This window comes from Salarias fasciatus, chromosome 5, assembly GCF_902148845.1.
Source record: "Salarias fasciatus chromosome 5, fSalaFa1.1, whole genome shotgun sequence".
In the NCBI taxonomy this organism is placed as follows: Eukaryota; Metazoa; Chordata; class Actinopteri; order Blenniiformes; family Blenniidae; genus Salarias; species Salarias fasciatus.
This window is the reverse complement of record NC_043749.1, coordinates 23,625,891-23,649,289: the sequence shown is the minus strand read 5'-3', so window position 1 is coordinate 23,649,289 and position 23,399 is coordinate 23,625,891. Positions and strand designations below refer to the sequence as shown.

Here is a 23,399-nt window from a genome sequence, read left to right as displayed (position 1 = left end):
CATTCCACGGCTGGGAAACCACAGAGGAAAGTCTAAATACACGTGGCTTGATGATCTTTAGTGGTAGAATTGCCAGATGCCCCCCAGAGGCAGAAGGAGAGTGCTAGGAACTGAATCAGGGGCTGTTTCAGCTGCTGTTGTTCTGACTCATTGAAAAAGCTACAGAAGTTTTTTTTTTCTTTTGTTTTTCTTTTAGATAACCTTCGTTGAGAAAGAAGATGTCTGGTCTGTGTTCCTTTTTGTAAACAGTGAGAACATGCTGAAATAATCCCAGCCTCTGTTGATATTTCTGTTAAACAAAAAGCTTGTCAGATTTACAGATGTGTAAGTTGGATTCAGGAATAAAGATATGCATCGAGATTTTTCTCCCTACATGTCTCTGAAGACGGATTCATGGTTTACTGGCAGACATGACTGTGTCACCAGAGCAATGTTAACTCTAGCCTATTGTCATTCTCACTGAATGTTTAACATCATCCAATCTTGTGAAAGACTGAATGAATTTAGAGACGTTGAGTTGGACTTGTAATGAAGGGACCTTGTTGAAGCAAGTTCATAGATAATACTTGGAATCTGAGACTGATTTCATTTTGTCCAGTGTAACTAAATCGTATGTATCATCTATGAACTGTAGACTTTAGACCACCATGCACCTTATGTCAATTTATATAGTCTCTTTTTTTATTCTTGTCTGATTCTATTTTATGTGTTGATGATGCTGGAGGTGTGAATCCCCCCCATGGAGAAAGTGTCATCTATCTATCTATCTATCTATCTATCTATCTATCTATCTATCTATCTATCTATCTATCTATCTAAATGAATACATTGATACTCTATATTTTACTCATATGCTTTATTTATAAATATTCCCAAATTAAAGTAAGTCTTAAAGAAATCATGAAAAAATTGCTGTTGGTGTTGTCCATGTTAGAATTCATTCTCAGGCTTCTTTCCAATCACTACCAACATTATCATGTGAGAATTACTAAATACTGTTAAGGTTATTATAGGGTTAAGTAAGGGTTGTCATTGTTTTCAAAACGTATTATTCGTCATGTCAAGTATTTTTGGGCAATTTGCACAATCTACCAATTGTGCAGCAACGATTGAGCTATTTTATCTTATCTTATATTTTCCTTAATTTAATTCAACAGTAAATATCCATATTTCAGATTTACTGCACTAAACTGAACGTTACAATACTGTTATTCTTTCATTTGTCAATATTTTAGCATATGACAGAAGAAAAAATATTTCACAAAATGAAATGATGAAATGAGTTTGACATCCTTCATCCTGCACGAGGTTTGCATTATGCCTCTCCTATGAGCAGATGGTGAATATATAAAACCAAGATAAGCACCCAGGAGAAAGGTGGGAGCCATGTGAATGGACCGTGGAGATTATTATTATTTTTTTAATAATCCTCTAATCACAAATACCTTTTTAAAAGTGGAGTCATAAAAGGACATAAATGCTGCGTGTTGACACCACACAAACACACTTATTGCTGTATAAACAGTCCCCTCCGCGTGCACTGGCCGAACCGTGTCACGTGACCACTCCAGGAAGCGCGTGTTGTCTGCGTGGAGCCAGCACGGGGGGAGGCTCAGGTTGGTCTCCACACTGTTTTTCCTTTAAAGCGTGTTTTTCCGCTCGCGCTGTTCCGTTCTGGGGTTTCATAAATGTTCTCCGGTCACCCGGAGTCTGGGTCTGCGGTGACGTCACGTCACGTGAGGCCCGTAGACGCTTTTCTGGACAATGTCGGAGAAGTTTGACAGAAAGCAGGTGGCTCGAGGGGATGGACGTGTCGCCGCGGTGTGTGTGTGTGTGTGTGTGTGTGTGTGTGTGTGTGTGTGTGTGTGTGTGTGTGTGTGTGTGTGTGTGTGTAAAATTCGCGATAGTTTTACAACACCAGTTTGTGAGTCAGTCATAACAACCCACAACGCGACTAATGTAAACGTTCGGGTTCATGTGTTAAATATGTCCACGTGTTGTGGTCTGTTTTTTTTTTTTTTAATCGCCTTTCAAGTATTTATTAGCGAAAAAGTCTCATGGGATCAAGAGTAAGGCGTTAATTTTGCTGTCTGTCGATAATAGAGCAGAAAGAGGGTTTGTAATGCATTTGTAAGGGTTACATTATTGTTCGCAACACCTGTGCTCAACAGATATAAACACTGGGTCATATTTGTTAAACATTGAAATGATAATTTTTTTCATGACAAGCAAAGAAGCTTGTTGCTTACAAAGAAATGATACTGTAACATAAAAGCAGAACAAAACATAAAATAACTGTGAAGAGCAATGGTTGAATGAAGTAATCTAGCTATCACAAGATAAGGACATGAACTACCCGTCATCATTGAAATTAATAATACTTCACCTGTAGACTTAGGCCCTTTTTAAAGAACGTTTCAAGTGAAAAAACACAGTTTTTGTATTTTCACTTCAGAAAAGGTTTGTTTTTACAAAATGTTTTGAAAACATAAATGGCAGAAACACTGAAAACAACAATACCCACTGGAGAAAATACACTATAAACATTAACACATTCATTCTTTTGGAGACACCATCAAGTTGGATTGCTGTTACAGATGAATCTCAACTCTAAAACAACTAAATTTGCGGAGGATATGGACTGGGAGTCATGTCACTCTGGAGGCTGCCATTGTTAATGTCAACAATGTCCATTCACTCACAGATGGACAGAAGGAGTACTTACCAAAGCTGTGGCACACATATACAGTAGTAGCGTCTCTGGCCCTGTTTCCACTTGGCATCAAAATGCACCTCAGGTGATCTGACCACAAATGACAAGCCCTGAAGACAAGTGGGAACAGGCACCAATGCATATTCACTCAAAGCACCTCCCAAGGTGGTCTTAATTCACGCATGTGATCGCATGTGTTTGGTAGTGTAATCAATATACGTCTTGAAAACGCTCCGGGCCAGTGACGTAGCTGGAAAATATGTCAAATGCTGTGGCGGCTGGTGGTAAATTTCTTAGGTGGGGCACTTCATCATTCTCCAATTTCAGCTAATATTGTGAGTGTTAACATAAACACTGTGTTCAAAAACCAGATAGCGATGGGTGGTAGAAAATTCAGCCCAAACAGCCAAATGTGCTCCATCACCCGAGACACATTTTAATGCCAGGTGGAAGTGGGGGACATTTCCTTAAAGTGTCCTTCTTCCCCCATTTCCATGGAGACAGAGACAAAGCGTTTCTCCAACAGTCGGGTTTGCAGTGGCTGCGAGCACCATTGTCGTGTAAACGGACACCCAAAACGCAACCAAAGTTTCTGTTTCCACTTCAAATTTTGCGTAACCGGGCCCTTAAAAAACACATAAAATGCAGACTGCTTGAATATGAAGATAAGTTTTATTTAAAGATAGTTTATAGCAGTGGATTTGAAAGTTTGGGGCCGACAGAGAGGTTCAAAGTCGAGGTTTGGCAGCATTAATCCTCATCCTGTCACACATGGAAGCCGGTGATCTTCTTCACTGTTTGCTGTGTAACTCATGAACCTCAGAGATGAGGACATCAAAGTCTTATCAGTGCTCATAACTGCTGATCAGTAACCTGATGATGGTCCTTTTTTTAAATTAATCCCAGCTTAAAATCTCTTGCATGGCTTGTTGAAGAACTTCCTGCAGTTTTCTGTGAGCTCTTCATGAAGCTGAATTCAGTTTAACACATTTTTAACTGTCAAACTTCAACTTGAGGACGCTGACACCAGATTCAGTTCATCGTCATGATCACTGTAAATATTATCAACAGATGATACAAACTGTTTAACGTTGAATGAAAATAACCTATTTTGCACGCTGATGACATGGCTTTTCGTCACAGTCCTGGATCTTTGAAAAGAATCTTCAGTTTTATGCAGTCATGAGCGAGAACCTTTAACATCGTGGGCAGGCTGACGGAACGCTCATTAACTGTTTCAAATCTGCCCTCAAAATGCAAATGCTAGTCAACAGAATGTTTTTCTAGTCGTGAGCAGAACTGCTCAAACATTAGAATGTATATAAGTCTTCGCTGTGCATGTGGGCATGGAGTCTGATCAGTGCGGTCTTTCCCAGAAGCTGGAGTCGCCGTCTGATGCTGAGAAACTCTTCAAGGCAAGTTCAGTGGAATGTAAGTGGGTTTCTGCAGGTTTTCTTGTATCTTTGTGGTCATAGATCAGTTGAAGGTCAGTAGTGAGGACTGGAGCGATGATTCCTTATTTTACTCATTGTGGAATATATAATAATAGGTACGTTGATTTGGAGCCTCAGTGAAGTGAGACGGAAGATAACTATGCTGGAATCAGCTTGTAAAAAAAGATTAATTATCTAATTCAAACAAAAAGAACAAGTAACTTTTCATTTCGCAGCCAGGTTACAGAGTCTTCCAGCTGTTTCAGGTTAAGGATGTTGTCCATCTTTATTATCTTTACCAGCTCTGTAATAACAGGTCTGGCCTCTTGACAAAGTGGATCAGGGATGAAATTTGTCAGCGCCGGCCTTTGCTGTTTGCATTGCCACTGTGTAAACATGACGACGAGCTGCCGGGATTCCAGATGTTGCACTCAGCCGTGAAGCAAGTTTCAATCTGTGGGCGTTCTGTTCGCCATGTCCAAACTTCTGGAGAAATGCGATTAATGAAAGGTTCTCTATAATTAATCTGCTGTAAAACACTGAGGGCCGGACCCGGATTTCCAGCTGTGTGCAGCTGCATGTCTGCCAACACTCGTCATCAATACAGTTTTTGTAATAGAAATGTCGGTGGAGAAATTATTTTTGCCTGCAAGGATTCCATTAGATATTCGACATTGTGAATTGGTGTTTATTTCCTAACAAAATTTAAAAATTGAATGAATTGAATGAGTCGTCTGATCCTGTCCCTTCCATCATAATCAAGACATAAGTAAGTTAAAAGGATAAAACCAGACAAAGTAATATACCCTGTATAACCGCATCCTCAAAGATCACAGTGATTGGATTTTAGATCATTGAATTAATGGCTTTGATTTTTGTCATGCTGACGTTTCAAAATATGTGGTTGTTTTTTGTTTTGTGACCCAGATTCCAGAAAAAAAAAACAAATGATGCCAAGTCAGTTTTGCTAAGGAAGTGTTTCTCTGACCTTTAAGTGATTGAACATTTGTAATCACTTCTTTCACAAACTGTGAAGGTCCTTGGACCAGTCTCCGGTGATGCTGTGCAATCCAATGCAAATGGAAAACCAGCTGAATAGATAGATTCTGAATAGATTGAAACACTATTGATTTTTCAACATCAGTTTTTCCAGCATTTCTCAAAAAGTAAATTTAGGTCCTTGCAAAATCATCGGTAAATTGGAGGCTTTTTCCCAGAACAAGCACGACTCTTGTAGTGGAAGCTCGACGCCCCCGAGCAAAGTCCAAAGTCTAAGCTCCGGATCCAGCAGCGCTCAGTGTTCGCCGCGCTCATGACCACACCAGCGGCTCTCACGGCACCTTAAAGAGCTGGAGACTGAGACTTTGCCAAGTAATTCATCTTTTTTTTTTTTTTTTTTCAGATCTTTTTAACGGTATCTATAATTTGCATCGGAGCAGTTGTCTTTTCTAAATTGAGTATTTTGGCTTTTTCTCGGGTGTTGCAATAACGGGCATCATTTCGATGTTAAATTGTTAAATTATCATGTATATTTGAATTGATAAAAGGGGTCACAAATCTTTCGGTCAATGTATTTTCTGAGCTTTGTTTAGTTTTTTTTTTAACAAAAGTTTTTCTTTTAAAGAGATGATGCATGTATTGTTACGTCAGTTGAGTATCTGTTAGATAAAAAAAAACCCATTAGCAGGTTTTATCTACGCTATTAGAGCTTCTAGTCAACTTTTCATCTGAACAATTTGCCAAATACTGTTTGAAACTTTAATTGTATGGTTTCTGAAATGTTAACGGCTTTTTTTTCCGAAAGCCTGCATGTGCAGCTGAAAAGAGCCTGGAGTTTGTTTGTTTGTTTGTTTTTTAGTATTATTGTGGAGTAGTAAAAGAATATTTCTACTTTTCTAAACCTGAATTCAAACTGTTATGACTTTTAAAAAAGCTATGAAGATAAGATTTTGCTGGCCAGAGAGTTTATTATTTAATTAGGATGTTGCATTTAATGGTAAATTTGACCGTCGTATGGCTTCGTCTGTTTGTCCGTCTGACTCTCTGTCTCGTCTCTTGTGCTTGCGGTGGCCTCAGGGTTTGGACCGTTAGGACCGGAGGATGCTTGTGACTGTGTTGGTGCTCCTGGTCACGCTGTGTGCCCTGGGAGGAACGGCTGAGGAGCGGCAGGAGGCGCAGAGACCCGGCCATGTCTCAGTGGTCATCCTGGGAGGCACGGGCGACCTGGCAAAGAAATACCTGTGGCAGGGCTTCTTCCAGCTGTACGCCAGCCAGGCCAGCAGTGCAAACACCTTCTCTTTCTACGGCGGTGGACTGTCACCCGCTGACAGCGCCAAGCCGGTCTTTTTTGAGATCCTGAAGGCGGTGTCTTGCCCGAAGGACTTGTCCCAGGAGCGCTGTGCCGTGCTGAAGGAGCAGTTCCTGCGGCTCTCGCAGTACCGGCAGCTGAAAACGTTGGAGGACTACCAGGGCCTGGCCAAGCACGTTGAGCAGCAGCTTCAGGAGGAGGGCATGACGGAGGCGGGACGGCTTTTCTACCTGTCCGTCCCGGCCTTCGCCTACGCAGACATTGCCGAAAAGATCAACAGTAGCTGCAGGCCGGCCGGCGGGGCGTGGCTGCGGGTGGTGCTGGAGAAGCCTTTCGGACACGACCTCCCGAGTGCTCAGGCACTGGCAGCACAGCTCGGGACCGCTCTGAAGGATGAGGAAATGTACAGAATTGACCACTATCTGGGGAAGCAGGTGAGGAAAGGCTCATTTCGCTGTGACCTCTGCCGCTGAGATGTTTTATTTTCATGCTCTGTTTTCTGTGTTTTGGGCAAAAAGGTGGTTTCGAGGATACTTCCATTCAGAAAAGAGAACAAGGACTCTCTGGATCCGATCTGGAACAAGCACCACATTGAGAGAATAGAAATTGTGCTGAAAGAAACCCTGGATGTTAAAGGTGACTGGAAGCCCCGTCAGTTTGTAATGAAACTCCTGGAGATGTTGGAACGTGTTCACCTCCTCTCTCTGTCATCTCACAGGTCGGATTCCCTTCTATGACCAGTACGGCGTGATCAGAGACGTCCTGCAGAACCACCTGACGGAGGTCCTGATGCTGCTGACCATGACGCCGCCCGTCAACGTCAGCAGCATCCAGGAGGTTCAGCAGAACAAGCTGGAGATCTTCAGCTCGCTGCTGCCTTTAGGGAAGAACCAGGCGGTGATCGGACAGTACCAGGCCTACAAAGCCGAGGTGCAGAAGGAGCTGAATAAGACTCAAGACCACGTCAGCCTCACGCCAACGTTTGCAGGTCAGTGTCAACATCCGGCCTCTTCCGTCTCATTTAAAAAAAAAAAAAAAAAAAATTCAAGTAATGAAACTAACTTCACTTTGTAATCAAAGATAAAACAGTGAGTAATACGTTGAATACAGATGGAAATTCTCCTCTAACCATTTCTAACTGGACGTGTCTCGCTTTTGAAATCCTGATCAGCTCATATAAAGCTTTCAGCACTGATTCACGTGCGGTGGCCAGCATGAGCTTTTATTTTGTACGGAAAACCTAGTAAAAGATTTTTCTATATAGATTTTTCGATATATTATCTCTATAAAGTGTTTATTTTCTTTATCCAGTGTATTTAATAGTTTGTGTTCCTTGTATCATTCCTAAACACCGTCATAAAGATAAAGCATTAGTAAAAATGATACAGTATTGTCATGCGATTGAAAAATGTCCAGCAGTTTTTGTGGTGATTTACAAAAAGTAAATCATATGTAGATATTTATGTAGATATGTAGATATTTATTGGTTGAAGTCTTTACTATCAATTTATTTGCTTCACATAGACATGATTTTTTTTATGTACATTTCCTTACCGCTGTTTTTATCTGATCTCATATTTTACTATTGACATTTGTATTTGTATTTTTTTGTTGTTTGTTATTTTGCTATTTTGTCTTAATGTTTAATTATTTTATTTATTTGCTAATAAGGGAAGTTGATGGACCACACTGTGGTCCAGTGTTTTTACTGTTAAAGCCCTGTTTAAATGACAATGTTTCAAGGGAGAAGTTTTTATTTTAGAAAAGTTTAGCATTTAAATGGCAACTTTTTGAAAATTAGCTCTGTTTTCGCAGAAATGGCAGAAATACTGAGAGCAATGTAGTTTTCTTGTTCGGCCACTAGTGGGTGCTGTTGTGTGTTTTTATAATGAAACTACTCACACCAGCGTGCAGAAAACAATCTGCTTTAAACATCAAGATCATGAAATCTGAGCCGCCATGACCTTTTGGTTGTGTTGCTGTTAACGCGTGACGCTGTTTCTGTGTTTCAGCGGTGCTGGCGCACGTCGCTGACGCTCGCTACGAGGGCGTCCCGATCCTTTTGACCTCAGGGAAGATGTTAGACGAGCGGGTGGGATACGCACGCATACTGTTCAAGAACGACATCTTTTGCCTTCAGAGTCAGGACAGCGTTCACTGCAAACCCAAACAGATCGTTTTCCACTTCGGCCACGGCAGCCTCCAGTATCCCGCAATCCTGGTCAGTAAGAATTTATTCAAGCCGGTTCAGACGGACGCTGGCTGGAAGGAGGTGACGGAGCACGCGAATGTCAGCGTTTTAGGTTTGCCTCTCTCAGACTACTATGTGCAGACTCCAAAAGTGCAAAGAGAAGCTTATGCAGAACTCATCTCTCACATATTTGCTGGCTGTAAAAATAATTTCATCAGCACTGAGAACCTGTTAGCTTCCTGGAGCTTATGGACGCCGCTGCTCAGTAGCCTAAAAGGCTCTTTTCCTCGCGTCTACCCCGGCGGGGCTGACAACGGAGGCATGCTTGATGTCCAGCTGAAAGGCAACGAGATCAGCTTCAACAGCAAGGTGGTGATAATCAGCCCCGACCAGGTGGGCCGCTCCTCCACCGACGGCTTCCAGGTGATGCAGGGTAAATTCCGTAGCGCCGAAATGGTGTCCGCCTGGGCCGAGGAGCTGGTGGAGCGGCTCGCCGCAGACCTGCAGGAGGCGGCGGAGGCGGCCGTGCGGAAGGAGGGGGTTTTCCACCTGGCGCTCTCTGGCGGGTCGACCCCCATCGCCCTGTTCCACCGCCTGGTTCTGCACCACTTCTCCTTCCCCTGGAGAGACACCCACGTGTGGATGGTGGACGAGCGCTGCGTCCCGCTCACCGAAGCAGAGTCGAACTTCCACAGCTTGCACGACCACCTCCTGCAGCACGTGAGGATCCCGTACTACAACATCCACCCCATGCCAGTGCAGCTCAACCAGCGTCTGTGCGTGGAGGAGGACGGGGGCGCGCTCCTCTATGAGAAGGAGCTCGGCAAACTGACCAACGGCTCCAGCTTCCACTTCGTGCTGTTGGGCGTGGGCTACGACGGCCACACGGCCTCGCTGTTCCCCGGAAGCAAGGTGAAGGAGCTGAGACAGAGCATGGTGGCCCTCACCGAGAGCCCCATCAAGCCTCACCAGCGAATGAGCCTGACTTTTAACGCCATTAACCAAGCCCACAGGGTGGCCCTCATGGTGATGGGCAAAGGGAAACACGAGCTCATCACTCAGCTGAGCCGAGTGAAGGACGACCCAGAAAAGTGGCCCGTCACCGGGGTGAAGCCCACTCACGGCACTCTCATCTGGTACATAGACTACGACGCACTGATAGGATAGAGAGCACGTATTTCTAATCATGCTAAATCATGCTATTTCGGTGAGTCTGCTGCTTTATGGACCAACTCATTCAGGACCACCAGTTTTTCACAAACCATGTGAACTGAACATTACTGCTGCAGAAATTCAGATTTATTTTTTACCCGACATTTGATTGTTGTCACATCATTACTCAAAAAGACTGAAACACTGTTCTCTTGTACTTTTTTTTTTTTTTTTGATGGATTGATGTGGTTTGGGAAATGTACATAAAGAAAAACTTTCTAAACTTGGTTTTCCTACAGGACTGCTACCGACCACGCTGGGTTTTTTTTCCTGCTTTATAATATTTTTGGAGTGTGTGAAAGTATATAAATAAGCCAAATGGAGTGTGAGATATGTAGAAAATGAATGAAAGAGACAATATCTGCAGAACTGGTGATAAAGTGCATATGATGATATCTGGTGCTGAATGTCAACCCAAGTGACCACAAACATTAATACTGTTATTGCACACATAATGTGTTTGTATGTGTGAAATAAAAAGATCTCAGGTGAATCAGCTTTCCTTGATTGTTTTTTTTTCTCTTCTATTTAGTGTTTACATGGACAATGAGTATCCTGGTGTGTGTGTGTGTGTGTGTGTGTGTGTGTGTGTGTTTATATGATCAATTTAGACAGCTGCCACTCACTACTCACCCAAGTGCTCCAGAAACGAAGGCAGCTATATCGGAGTGTCAAGCCTGAACTGGGGGTTTCAGTAACGGTGTTATAGAAACGATTTTGTTTGTCAGGTAAACTAATTCCTCTGCAGCCATTCCATGATACCAAAGTCCATGTAAACACAGTGATGGTTGACTGTCCCCATCATGCTACGACCAAAAGGTTCAATGAAAGCTTTGTCTTCTTTATAAATGAAAAAAGAAATATATTGCCAACCAGTAAACATCCTGACCTTTGGGGAAATGATGAACTGCATCCAAACAAACTCCTACGGGATTCATTCATATCTGTGACGTGTAAAACATACATATAGTTTACTCAATGGAGACCCTCTTTAAATAAAAGCAATAAGTTTCGGCCTTGTTCCTTGTTATTGGTTGATTGGCATCAATAAATATAAATGTGACATGAAAACACTGAAAACTGGATGTTCTTTAAGTGGTTTGCTCTCCACACCAACGTCACGCATATTTCTGTTTCACTCAGATGTCATTCCTTTACATGCATTTTGAAGTCTTATTATTCTTTCTATATGAAAAACAATGTGGGTTTTCTTTCTAGCCGATTTACAGATCATTATGCGGTAACGACAGCAGAGGTTTATATTTATGTCTGGCGGTCTTAGTTTTGATTAAAACAAACTGTTGAAACTGGTTTCATAGTTGCACTGATTAGACTTTTTTACATTTGTTTTTCATTCAATAGTAATTTTCCAGTTACTTTTTTTTTTTTTTTTTTTTTATTTAAAGCAGGGGTTTTGTAACTTTTAGCCACTTTTAAACCAGCAGTTGTTGCATCCTGTCTTCTAATTTGACTGAAACACTATTTCACCCCCAGTGGACAAATTAGGAACAGCATTTACTCCCACTGCCACATCATGCCACACTTTAAATGCTGCTGATTGCATTGAGGTAATGGTAATCACATCTGTTCTGACTGTGTGTGTGTGTGTGTGTGTGTGTGTGTGTTTTTAATTCATGCAACTGGAAATATAATTCAGGAAGTGTGTTTTCGGTTTTCCTGCTGGAGTCTGTTGAATGGAGATATCACTGCGCGGTGTGCAGCCTTCACATCTGTATCAGTGTGTGAACTCTGCTGTTTGAAAGCTTTCACTTTCACAGATCCATGAAACACATGTAGCAGTTTGCCCTCGATGTAATAAAAGTCCAGCAGTTCAAACGGACGAGACATCTGTTTTTCTGAAGTGAGCGTTAAAATGGTGAGCTGGATTAAGTCACCTGCCCGTTCTCTTCCTCCTCGCGGTTTAAGGTTACCGACCGCTGGTGGCATGAAGACCTCATGAATTTTTTATACGAGCGGGATCGCATGTCGGCGAGGGCAGCTGGGCCGTTTCATCACTCATTGTTCCTGCCGGGCTCCGACGCCGGCCACCGTTTGGTCAGCCAGAGGCCGCCTCTCACCATGAGAAATCCTGAACAGACACAAGCAGGTGGAACTCATTTGAAAGTGAGATTTCATGAATAAATGCTTCAGTATGTGTTAGAAGGAAGCGTTCTTCACCTGTGCTGAAAATAGAAGAAACGGTCAGAGCGACAGACATGTAGTACAGCTCCGGGGTGGTTTTGGCCTGAAAACATGCAGAATTCATTTATCTGGAATGGTTTATTTACTCTTGTACGGTTTGTTTTTCCTTACGCATGCAGCTGCTGTGAGAGTCAGGATGGTTGTGCACAGTCCATGTCCGCATGACAGCAGGCCAAACACGTGGCAGGCGGCCCAGAAGCCCCGAGGAACCGGATCCACCAGCGTGAAAACTACAGAAAACCCTTTGCCACAAGGTGTTGTCCGTGTTAATACTTCAATCCAGCTGCTGCTGCATCGTCTTTTGAGCTCGTCTGATCTGATTCAACCCACCAGCAGCCACGAAGGACAAGGCGACGGAGGCTGACAGATTGCTCAGGAGGGGCTGCCTGCAGTATCTGGAGGATTTTGGCCTTTAATCAGAGCAGATTGTTAAACACGTCCACTCTCACACATCGTCTGTTCGGACTGATGCTCAGTTACCTTCCCATGACGTAGAACTGTGGACCCAGAACGGCCGCTGTGAACACCGCATTCACTATCTGACTGTTGAGCAAGATGAAATATCAATATGAGTGTAAAATACGTGCAAATATTTAAAACATACCTCCACCCATAACAGTACTTACAATTTTAACCTCTGGTTTTTTGGGATCCATCTGCTGCTGTGATAAGCCGTTAAAATGAGTGCGTAAAGAAACATGGCTGCTCCACTGTGTTCGATCCCGCTGTTCCTGATGGTTGAGCTTCTGCTGAGCGTCAACCGGAGGGAGGATAGGATTACACTCTGCCCACACTCAGACACCGTTTGGCTGCATGTTGTCTTCCTGGATGTACAACAACAGCAACGAAATACCAGGGTGAAGGTGAAGGAGAATTCATTAATTTCATTTTAATACTTTCCTAGTTATTTGCAGAGCCTGCATCTTTCAGCTCTTACGTGAATAACTCAGCTTCCAGCCCACCAGCCACAGCAGTAACCTTTGCTTCTATTAAGTGAATAATGTGTGGACATTTGCCATCTTTATTTTTTAAAAAAAACAATCACATCCTATGAAGCTTAGATTAGGAGCACAGTAATTTCCTCATATTATTTAAAAACCCATCTGTTCCACCCCCCAGGCTCGTTCCTTTAAGAGTGGTAAACGTGAAATCACCTCTGCCCCACATTGACACACAATAAGACATCTTTACAAATCGGCTCCGTCCTGATTCTCATCCAGCTCGGCGAGTCAAACCAACATGTCTGTCAGCCTCGGAGGGACCTGGAACTTAGTCAGCAATGACAACTTTGAGGGATACATGGTCGCACTTGGTGAGTGTCTTTGATTACTTCAGCAAATCATTTGTGGGGAATGATTTTTTTTTTTTTTTTTTTTAGGTTTTTTTGGTTTGTTTTACAGTGAAGGGATTTATACTGAGTGATTGTGACTTTTCTTTCTTGGGATAATTGATGTTAAAGCTATTATTTGTCTTTCTTGTGCTGTATGTCAATGAAACTGAACTGAAGTTGAGTATTCAGAGAAGAGCAATGCAATCAAAGCAGTAGCACTGTCCTTCAGATTATAATTCAGGTATAATCTGAAGGACAGTGTTGCTGTGTAAAGTTTAGACCCAGCAAAGGAGAATTATCTTCTCTGATCAGACATACATAAAATAGTCAGTGTGGTGAAGGTGTTGGCTCATGTTCCTCCTATTTTGACATGCAGGCATTGATTTTGCAACACGTAAGATTGCCTCCAAGCTGAAGCCGCAGAAGGTGATTAAGCAAGAAGGCGACGCTTTCACAATCCAGACGTTCTCAACCTTCAGAAATTATGAGTGTTCATTCAAAATTGGAGAAGAATTCAAAGATGTGACGAAAGGATTGGACAACCGGACCTGCCAGGTAATAACTTTTACTAAGTAAATAGTGAATATGACAGAGTCTCAGTTAAAACTGAGCCTGTTAATGTAACAGAATATAACAACACATCAAAGATCAGAGCTGCAAATGCGTTGTGCCATGTCATTGTGGGTCATTCAAAAGAAAGTCTGTTTTGTTTCTGTTTAACCAGAGTGTGGTGAACTGGATCGATGATAGGCTGGTGTGTGTTCAGAGAGGAGAGAAGAAGAACCGAGGCTGGACTCACTGGGTCGAGGGAGACGAGCTTCATCTGGTATGGCTGCACACAGCTCACCCTCCCGGGCCCTCAAAGGTCACCCGCTATTCAGAGATGAGCTACAACAATTTCAGATGATGATGAAGCATTTTATGTTTCATGAAAGTTTGTTTTTTTTTTCTCCTCAGGAACTCACTTGCGAGGACCAAGTCTGCAAGCAAGTTTACAAAAGGGCTCAGTAATCATGACTTCAGATAAAGGAAAACTTCTCATGTTCAAGACTTCAATCAAATGAGTAAACTGAATTATTGATGCACTGATTCCTAATAAATAGAATATGATTTGATTATTTCTTGAATTTAATAAGTTTTATTCCCCCCAATTCCAATTCTTTGTTTTTTTGACATTTACACATCTAAGAAGCAGATATTGATCCTTGCTTTGATGAGTGCAACAGGATGAACAGTGATGAGAAAACAAGACTTTATCAGCACTGATAAATCACTCTGGCTCAAAATGACACAGTTTATTCAACATGACGTTTCTCTTCACGTGGCAGCTTCTGGAAATTGTAGTTCCTACTTAAGACCACTTGGTGGTGCTGCAGTCATATAGCTGTTGGAAGGAAACAGTAGAAAGGTGATTGAACTTTTTTCATTACTTCAAAGCTGAAATTAAAATTGAGAAAATGGTTGACTTAAGCTTACTTTAACAGTATAAAGGTAAAAAAAACAACAAACAAATGCAGCAAACAATGTTTGTTTTTTCTCAAATAAAAATGAATTAAGGAAAAAGGAAAACTCAGAGCAAGTAAGTGTGTCTAAACAAGACCTTTCACAAAGAGGGTCACAGTATGTGAAACAGCATAAACATGGTTGGAGGACTGACAACAGTCTATATTACTTTCTTTAACACACTGAGCTTCTCTTCTCTTTTCATTCCCGATTCAATTCTGTGTCACCAATTGCATATCAATAAATAAAAGTATCTCTCTTCTGTTGTCTGTTGTCTCTGTCCACTGTATGGCCTCTGAATGTAACTTCATGATGTGTGTTTAACATGTCAGGTCTGCAGTGTGTGCATGAATGTGCTCTTGTCTGTCTGTCATTTTCTTTTTTACTACTCCCTGACCCGAGGAAGGAAGCTACCATCTGCCATCCGAGTCTGGAGCTGCTTGAAGTTTCCTCTTTTTAAAAGAAAGTTATTTCCTCTAATCTTTGGCCACTGCTCTCATTCATGTGCTAAATCTATCTCTGGAAACTATGTACACAAAGCAGGGGTTTCTTTGTCACAGTAATGCTACCATAAGTATTATAAAAAAAATAGTTAGGATGAAATCATTGTGAAGTGCAGAAGTGGACAGCATAGATAATCACCTAACAAACATTAACTTTCTTCTTTTTCTTTTTTTTAAATGTGGGCATTATTTCTGTTGTCTCATTTCTGAATTGGGGCAAATTTTTAAATGAAACTTTATGAACAAACAAACATAGATACAACTTTGTTAAACACCTTAAGCATGTCATCTACACAGACCGAACATATCAAAACAGATTGAAAATTACAAACTCTAATGCCTAATAGCAAAAGGAAAAAAAGAAATAATGTAAAAATTAAGAAAATCGTTGTAAAATAACAATAATATGTCCTTACCGTGGATTAGAATATGACTTATGCATAAAATTCTTCAACACTTTACAAAGTTTCAGTGCAGACTCAGTTTTCAAGGGATTTAGAACTGGGTGAAACTTTGTTTTCCCAGCAGCATGAACGCACCATCCAGCCGGCAGGTGGCAGCAGTGCAGCGCGAGGCGAATGACAAACCGGAAGTGCAAGAAGACTTTTGCCGCGAAGTTTCTTTTCTGTTTAGTCGGACTGTTGTTTACTTTAAGCCTGACACGTTTCACCTGCAGGACATCAGCTGATAAGACGTGTTCGCCTCACTTTGTTGAGCTTTTGTTGTTTGGTAAAATGTCTGATGATAAAGACGAAACGCGTCAGGTAACAGTTTATTTTGACTAAAGCCGTGTGAAGTTACAGCAGCATCCCTGGAATAAAGTATAAAGTAAGGTCCGTCTGGATGTGTCATCTGATGTGTGTGATTTCAGAGGTTAAAGGCAGCTCTGCACTACACGGTGGGTCGTCTGTGTCAGAAGATGGGAAATGAACATGAGAAGGTCTTCAGTCGACATGTGATCGCAGCCATAGCGGAAACCACCTTCAGACAGTGTGGTGAGTCTTTCTAATGTTTAGGATTCACTTCTGGCCACCTGTGCAGCGACTACAGAGTTACCTTCAGTCTGCTTCAACTTTCTGGACAAGTTTGATAAAGTAGTATAGAAGAAACTGAATGTTTTCTTTCCTCTAGTCTAAAAGCAAATGTTATGAAAGGAACTAATCTTAAGCTTTCTGTGACCATCTAATGTATATCTCTAATTAGATCTCACTTTGGATTTCTCTAAAGATTACATGTATCCATAATTCTAGTCATGGAAGTATTCAACTAAATTAATATAAACATCACCAGTAGATTTTTTTATCAGCTGCTGAAACTTCAGAAATAAGCTTAGAAACAGTCTCATATGAAAAAGAAAGAAAAAAGAACACTAGGCAAATACACAAAGCTTCTGTTTTAATACATTTTATTTTTTGACCAGCCAAAATGTACAAAATGAAAACAGTCTTCAGGTCAAACATCTCACATCAAATAAACATCTAGACCTGCAGCTCATTAACAAAGTTACTTTTATTCTCTTTGATTAATCCATAAGTGAGCTTTGATGCATCAGATTCGTCTCTTATTTAAAGACAGGTGAAATGTTCTTGTATCAGGCTTGCTTAAGATGAAAGGAGTGATATTTTGTTGTTGAAGTCTGAACAGTGAGCATTTCACTCAGAACTACAAAGTAACAGAATGAGAAGTTTTCTTTCTGCAACAGTAAACCTGAAGACTAAAGTGTTTATTAGCTTAGATTTTACAAAATCTGTCTACAGAAAAAGCCATGAGAAACTGCCCATTAACATAAGTTGCAATATGTGCTTCATACTATTATGCTTGATCTTAACTCTGTTCATCTCTTTCCAGATATATTTGCCAACGACCTGGAGGCCTTTTCAAGGTGACTGGTAAATTAACTCTGCATGTTTATGAAGAAAGACATAAAAGCTATTTACACTCATCTTAAAATTTTGATTTCAGGCATGGTAAAAGATCTACGGTGTCTACTGAGGATGTTAAACTTTTAGCCCGTCGTAGCACGGCACTGGTGAGTTTTCAATCAATCATAAATCACCAAGTTAAAAAACAAACTCTACAGTGAAACTCACTGGGGGTGAGTTTATTGTAAGAATCTACGTGTGTGATCCATGTTTTACAGAAGACAGCAACTGCAAAGTTTAATTTGCTTTTATTTGTTCCAGTTCAACCACATACAAAAGAAAAGTGAAGAGATAACCCAGGAGCAGAGGGACTTAAAAAAGAAGAGCACTGGGAAGAGGAAGAGCAGAGACACTGAGGAGAGCAGAGAATGACAGGAGGACACAGGCGAGCCTCGAGTGTCTTACCTTCACCCGGCTTTCTAACATCAACTCAAACTGTGTCATTCTGAATCTTAAATTCTAGAAGACTACAGCATGGCATCGTTACATTAAAGTTCTGTATGCTGATTTTTCTGAGCAAACACCTTCAAACTACTGTCAAAATAAAGTGTCTTGTGTGTTTAAAGTGAAGAACAGTGGCTTTGTAAAGCACTGCCAAAACATGTTTTCATTATCTTGTATTTGGGCTACAAATTTAAGCAGAAGTTATTTTGACATATGATCTTATACTTGAGGAAAGGGGGAAAAAGTCAGGAAATCCCACAGTGCTCAGATAATCTTTCAGCATTGATTAAAGACCCGCCAAGTTAGAAGTAGCTGTGAATAATCAAAGAAGACGATTTAATCAACAAGCCATCAGAAGCAGCAAAAAGACAGGTACTACCCCATGTCATGTCTGAGAAGGCCACACACTGAAAGTGTTGGAAACTTCCATCTTCGTCCTTCAGAACAGACTTCAGTCAGGGTTCAAACGGAGACCTCGACCAGCAGAGCCCAAGGTCCCTAAATATGTGAATCGAATTAGATGCTTTTGTTTTGACAAATGGACTCTAGTATCAAACTAAGCATATATTCAAATGAGCTTTATTAGAGAAGTCCCTTCATTTGACATGTTTTTAAAACCACCTCACAAACAACGAAAGCTACTGGGAAACATTGGACACACCACTCCACGTTCGCACACCATCACTCACGTCCCCCAGAGTCTTCAGCAGGTGTCACCCACATCAAGTACACACTTACAAATCAGATCATTAACATGAAAGCACACACCATACAGCATTCAAATCAGAGATTATAAGCAATACAAAGAGTCATCACAACATTCCACTACATTTTGATAATTCTGCACTTAGACATACTTAAAGAGGAAGGAAGGAAGGAAGGGGGGGGGGAGGGGGAAACCTGGAAAGATGTGGAAAAAAAAATCTTGAAGTACTAATTAGAGAATGTCCTTGTTAGGGAGCTGGTGCAGCTTCCACTCACACACTCAGAAAGCAGTCAGAATTGGGCTCCCACATCGCACAACCAGTCCGTTTCACGCGCGTCTCCGTTCGCTCACTCATCTCTTCACTCTTCGTCACAAGCCATCCTCAATCGCACTCATCAGTTCTTAAAATGTCAGTTGCGCAGTTCTTTCCATTTAAATGTGGATAAAAGTGAAAACACCCACCGTCTTTTAGAACATGCGGAGTGAAGCCGTTCTTTGATGGCAAAGCATTTACAGGTGGGAAGAGGGAGAATGATACCGAGTTCACCCCAAGAATGCTGCCAAAGAGGAACTTCCTCACAGGAAAATGGAAGAGAGGTCAACTGCAGAAGAAATTTCAATGAAGGCTTTTTCCACAGAACTTGACTGCAAATAAAGTTGCACTTAAAACATTTAGGTTTCAACCAGATTCTTCCCAATGCATGATTGCCTTTCAGAAGGTGATGGCAAAGCCAGATAAGTGTGAACCACAGACATTCATGCATTTTCAAAAATGGTTATCACATTTCACAATACATGCATTAGAGAATCCAGTTGAAATGGATACAAACAAATGAGACATCAAAAATAGCACTTTAGTCAGACATCCTGGTAAACAATTCACTTCAACACTTCCTAAATTAAATCTTTAGCATTTTTTTTTCTCCAAATGTACAAAACATCTTGCACTAAAGTGTTAAGTTTTCAGGTACACATTAACACCAGAAATAAATTTTGAAAAGACTCATCTTTCTCACAATACTTACCATACAAACACTTTAACTTACATACCCCACCCAGATGACTTTGACTCCATGCTGGACCCAAACCCTGAGCCCCCAAAGCCCCCACCGCTGGTCGTGGAGTTTGACCCTGTGCCCCAGCCCAGACCCGACGTGGCGCCGTAGTTGCTGTTGCCTGTACTGAAAGACTGACTCTGGTCCCTGCTGGAGGTCGTCCCGGTGGAGCTGCCCCCCGAGGTGGACGTCTGCTGCTGGCTCGCCAGCATGCCCATCATCCCCCAACTACTCTGCAGGGCAGCCTGAGCGGCGGCCATCATGGCGGGGTTCAGGCTGAAAGAGCCAAAATTAGCCAGACTACTGTTACTGCTGCTTCCTAACCCGCTACGGCTGCTGCCAAACGCCTGAGCCCCAAAGCCGTTCCCGAACCGTGTGGTACGGTCAAACTGCCTATTGCCGTGTTTGGGCTCTGCGTTTGAGATGTGAACGCTGACTCCTTTAATAATAAGGTCTTCTCCACAAAGAGACTGGGCAACCTGTGGCAGGAAAACAAACAGAAGTTTGGGCTACGCCGGCACCGGTTTCACTAACATGTTTTCTCTGCATTCCAATTGATACCTGATCATCTGCAAACGTGACGAAGGCAAAAGCACGGAAGGGTTTGGGAATGAAGACGTCTGTGACTTCTCCATACTGCATGAAGAACTGTCGGAGGTCATCTGTGGTCATGTCCTCCGTGCAGCGACCTACAAACACTTTCCGACTCCTCAGCGGCTCATCTGGGCCTTGCTGTGAACGGGCAGGAGAAAAATGAGATTTACTAGATTCAGAGATGGGTTTACACAGCGGCCGAGGCCTATCCGCATGGACATTACCATATTCACCTTTGAGTTAGGGAGTTTGCAGTCGCACCATCTGCCATCAATCATATGGCGCTGGGAGATGACCTTCTCTTGAGACTCGTACTCCGTGAACCTCACAAACCCGAATCCTTTAGAGTTACCCGTCTTGGCGTCTCGTTTTACCTGAGTGAGCGACAAAGCACAAATGAGGATCAGCTGCCGAGAAACTTAAATCTTGTGGATATTTGTTCGGTTGGGATGTTCCTGGTGCAACACCTGAACCATGATGACTTCCCCAAAGGTGCCAAAGTAGTCTTTGAGGTCCTGCTCTGATGTTTTCCAGGGAAGACCCAGTACAATTAGGTCTGATGTCTTCATATCCCCTCTCTTCATCTTTACAGCAGAAGATGCATCAATTTCATCCATCTTTCTTTTGTTGTCTGGAGCATGGCCAACAGAGAGATCAACTGTTGACATTTACAAAGACAGACTTTAGCACAGGATGCCAAACGTGACATTGACCAAAACAGACATCTCTTTGTGTTCAATGAAAACAAATTTTGAAAAGAAGCCAGGTTATTTGTAAAGAAGGCAGTACAATTTTCAGGGTCCAAATACATTCACTTTAAACAAAAACATGCAACCTGAAATAAGACAGAAGTTAAGTTTTCTCACAAGGAATGAAATCAGTATTCTGTTCCATCTATTACACAGTGACAGCATGTTTGGAAAGATGATTTTAGAAATAAAAATCTAATTTTGGATTGTTTCACTCATTTTGGGAGTGGATTCAACATTTATAAGACAAGGCTTTATGTAACTTTAGTTTTTACCATGTAAAAAAAAATTAGGGGAAACTTATCTTAATCTTGAACAATGTAATTCTCTATAGTGCAGCTTGATTGTTTTACAAGTCTGGTATAAGTTTAATGTTGTCATAAACTTTGTATTACTTTCCAGTACTAAGTGCTGAAGAAAATGCTTCTTATGGCCATGAGGGTGCATGAGTATTCTTTGTAAATAGGGTTTGTTGTAGTTTTATCTGCATTTCATTCTCTTTATGCTTATATTAGTGGAACCTTGTACATATCAATATTCATTAAGTAACTTCTATTCCATCTTATTTAATATTATAAGCAGTGCTGTAAAGCAGGGGTGTCAAACTCAGATCCTGGAGGGCGCCTGAATCTCATGAAAGTTCATCAAGTTCAGCAGTAAGCCTGAGAGATGGAAAACATGCAGAGCTGACGTCCTCCAGGATGAGTTTGACATCCCTGCTGCAAAGAGTTTACCTCAGGAATTAATACATTTCCAGAACAATTTATTGAAATTATGAAAGCTTCATTTTCCCACTAAAGCGCAGGCTTCACTTTGATGAAAACCAAACAGCTCAATATTTAGTATACAAAGAAAGAATTTAAAGTATGGATTATAACTCACAAGAGAAACAGTTGCATTCAAACAGGTTTAATAGACAATAAAGTTCCTCATATTAACTTTTCACCTCTGGAAGAGGATTTTATACAGAACTGATGCTATAAGTAAAAATGTTTGACAGCATCAATAACTTAGAAAGCAATGGGCAAAGAATGATGCTCCAGAAGACTACTTCTACTGTGGGCGTGGACAAGCCAACTCTGTCATCCTCTATTTTCAGAGTGCTGCTGAAGCTCCATCATGAATTATAAATAACGTTACATCTGACCAGCTGTCTGAAACGGGAGTGCTTTTGTTGGGTGCAGGCCGATCACGACCGTCTCACCTTTGGGGTAGTTGACCACGTACACCACGTTGCCCCAGCCGTTCTCTGGGGCGTGCAGGATGCCTTCCACCAGCCGCACTCCCCTCATGCACTGGGACACCGGGCTCCTGAAGCGCAGGCCGCAGGCGCCGGGGAACTGAGCCGCCACCGTCGACAACAACACGGTGCCGTCATCCTCCGAGGGGATCTCCATGGGCTCCTCGTTTTCCTCCTCCGCTACTCGAATGTACACTTCTGCCATCTCTGCACCGCAAAACGAAAAGCTCGCGGTCTAAACTGCGCTAAAGTTGTCCACGGCTAACCCTTAGCCGGCCGGGCTAACACGATGAGTCTAGCTAATTTGTTATATATATTACGGCATATACTTTTAACGCGCGGTTGTCATTAAACGACAATGTCAAAGCTTGGTTGCTTGATATGAATGCAGCTTTAAATAAAGACAGTCTCTGTGCGTTGTAAAGAGCGTGCGCTGGCCTCGCGGTTCCTTTGTTCAGCGGGACGGGATGCGGGTCGTCAACACCGGACAACAACCGCGTGAAACTGCGCACGATCCACGCCGCGTGACTTCTGCTCAGAGCGTCTCGCAGCAGGATGGGTTTCTGACCAAACGCCAGCGGAAAGGTCAGCTTGTCCTACATACGACAAGGAAAACTCAAACCTGTCACAGCTTTCTATCCACGAGGTGAGACACTCGCAGCGCCATTAAGACTACCGAAATGGCATTATCTAAGCCAAGAAGCACGACGTCACCATCGAGGCGGACGGGTTCACTTCATGGGGGTCACCCTGTCACGAGTGTGTCTTCAATATACGATGAACTGACCGCTTCTGATTAATAAATCGCAAAATGAGTATAATTAACAAATTGTATATCTTCGTATGTTCGTATGTGGAGCAACAAGAAGCAGTAAAATGTATCGTTTTCTATCAATTATATATTGTCCACCCCTCCTAAAAGAGAGAATTGCGTGACCGAAATTGTGTGCTGGACGGCAGCTTCCGGTAGCTGCTCGTAGGCTCCCGTGCTGGAGACGGGAAAATGGCGGTTTGTATGAGCCCGGTAAATTGTGCCGGTCTGACTAAATACCCATAAACAACACTCCAGAGTTTACACATGCTCACACTGCGTGTTTCGCGCATCACCCGTAGAGGCTGAGTTGTTTCGGACAGCATTGAACCTGCTCTTTTTAGTTATCCTTGGAAGCGGAACACTTGTTCGGTGCTTCCGGTTGCTGTGTTTACTTTTTTTTTTAAATTATTTTTGTTTACGTCTCTCATTTTTGGCTTATATTTTGTAAAAATGATTTGTTTGTCCTCACGTCGGCAGCTT

The 23,399-nt window shown here is 42.1% G+C and overlaps 4 protein-coding genes and 1 long non-coding RNA gene across 7 annotated transcripts in view; 4 read left to right on the top strand and 1 right to left on the bottom strand.

The window, feature by feature from the left end:
• Positions 1-1,570: 1,570 nt before the first annotated feature.
• h6pd (hexose-6-phosphate dehydrogenase (glucose 1-dehydrogenase)) lies at positions 1,571-10,325 on the top strand. Of its 3 annotated transcripts, XM_030090927.1 has the most exons (6): positions 1,581-1,616; positions 4,090-4,144; positions 6,223-6,888; positions 6,973-7,090; positions 7,173-7,442; positions 8,467-10,325. In XM_030090927.1, exons 3-6 carry the CDS (start codon positions 6,247-6,249, stop codon positions 9,810-9,812), a joined length of 2,376 nt encoding a protein of 791 aa, XP_029946787.1. In that variant the 5' UTR covers positions 1,581-1,616; positions 4,090-4,144; positions 6,223-6,246; the 3' UTR covers positions 9,813-10,325. The 3 variants fall into 3 exon arrangements, with proteins under 3 accessions (XP_029946788.1, XP_029946787.1, XP_029946789.1); XM_030090928.1 differs by lacking the exon at positions 4,090-4,144 and having other exon boundaries at positions 1,571-1,616; XM_030090929.1 differs by lacking the exons at positions 1,581-1,616; positions 4,090-4,144 and adding an exon at positions 5,128-5,517.
• Positions 10,326-13,214: 2,889 nt separating this feature from the next.
• On the top strand, positions 13,215-15,151 carry rbp7b (retinol binding protein 7b, cellular). Its single transcript, XM_030090990.1, has 4 exons — positions 13,215-13,371; positions 13,766-13,944; positions 14,114-14,215; positions 14,347-15,151. The coding sequence occupies exons 1-4, from the start codon at positions 13,299-13,301 to the stop codon at positions 14,398-14,400; spliced, it is 408 nt and encodes a 135-aa protein (XP_029946850.1). The 5' UTR covers positions 13,215-13,298; the 3' UTR covers positions 14,401-15,151.
• Positions 15,152-15,789: 638 nt separating this feature from the next.
• Positions 15,790-23,399, top strand: part of LOC115388073 (uncharacterized) — a 13,838-nt gene continuing 6,228 nt past the window's right edge. The window contains exons 1-2 of the long non-coding RNA XR_003931449.1: positions 15,790-15,803; positions 21,566-21,570. This is a non-coding gene — a long non-coding RNA (uncharacterized LOC115388073). The remainder of the gene's footprint in view (positions 15,804-21,565; positions 21,571-23,399) is intronic.
• On the top strand, positions 16,022-17,875 carry cenps (centromere protein S). The gene is made up of 5 exons (XM_030091002.1): positions 16,022-16,159; positions 16,267-16,390; positions 17,244-17,277; positions 17,358-17,424; positions 17,579-17,875. The coding sequence occupies exons 1-5, from the start codon at positions 16,130-16,132 to the stop codon at positions 17,687-17,689; spliced, it is 366 nt and encodes a 121-aa protein (XP_029946862.1). The 5' UTR covers positions 16,022-16,129; the 3' UTR covers positions 17,690-17,875.
• Positions 17,549-22,786, bottom strand: tardbpb (TAR DNA binding protein b). Its single transcript, XM_030090950.1, has 6 exons — positions 22,070-22,786; positions 20,584-20,774; positions 20,350-20,490; positions 20,084-20,254; positions 18,930-20,001; positions 17,549-18,259 (listed from the first exon to the last, which is right to left on the bottom strand). The coding sequence occupies exons 1-5, from the start codon at positions 22,308-22,310 to the stop codon at positions 19,510-19,512; spliced, it is 1,236 nt and encodes a 411-aa protein (XP_029946810.1). The 5' UTR covers positions 22,311-22,786; the 3' UTR covers positions 17,549-18,259; positions 18,930-19,509.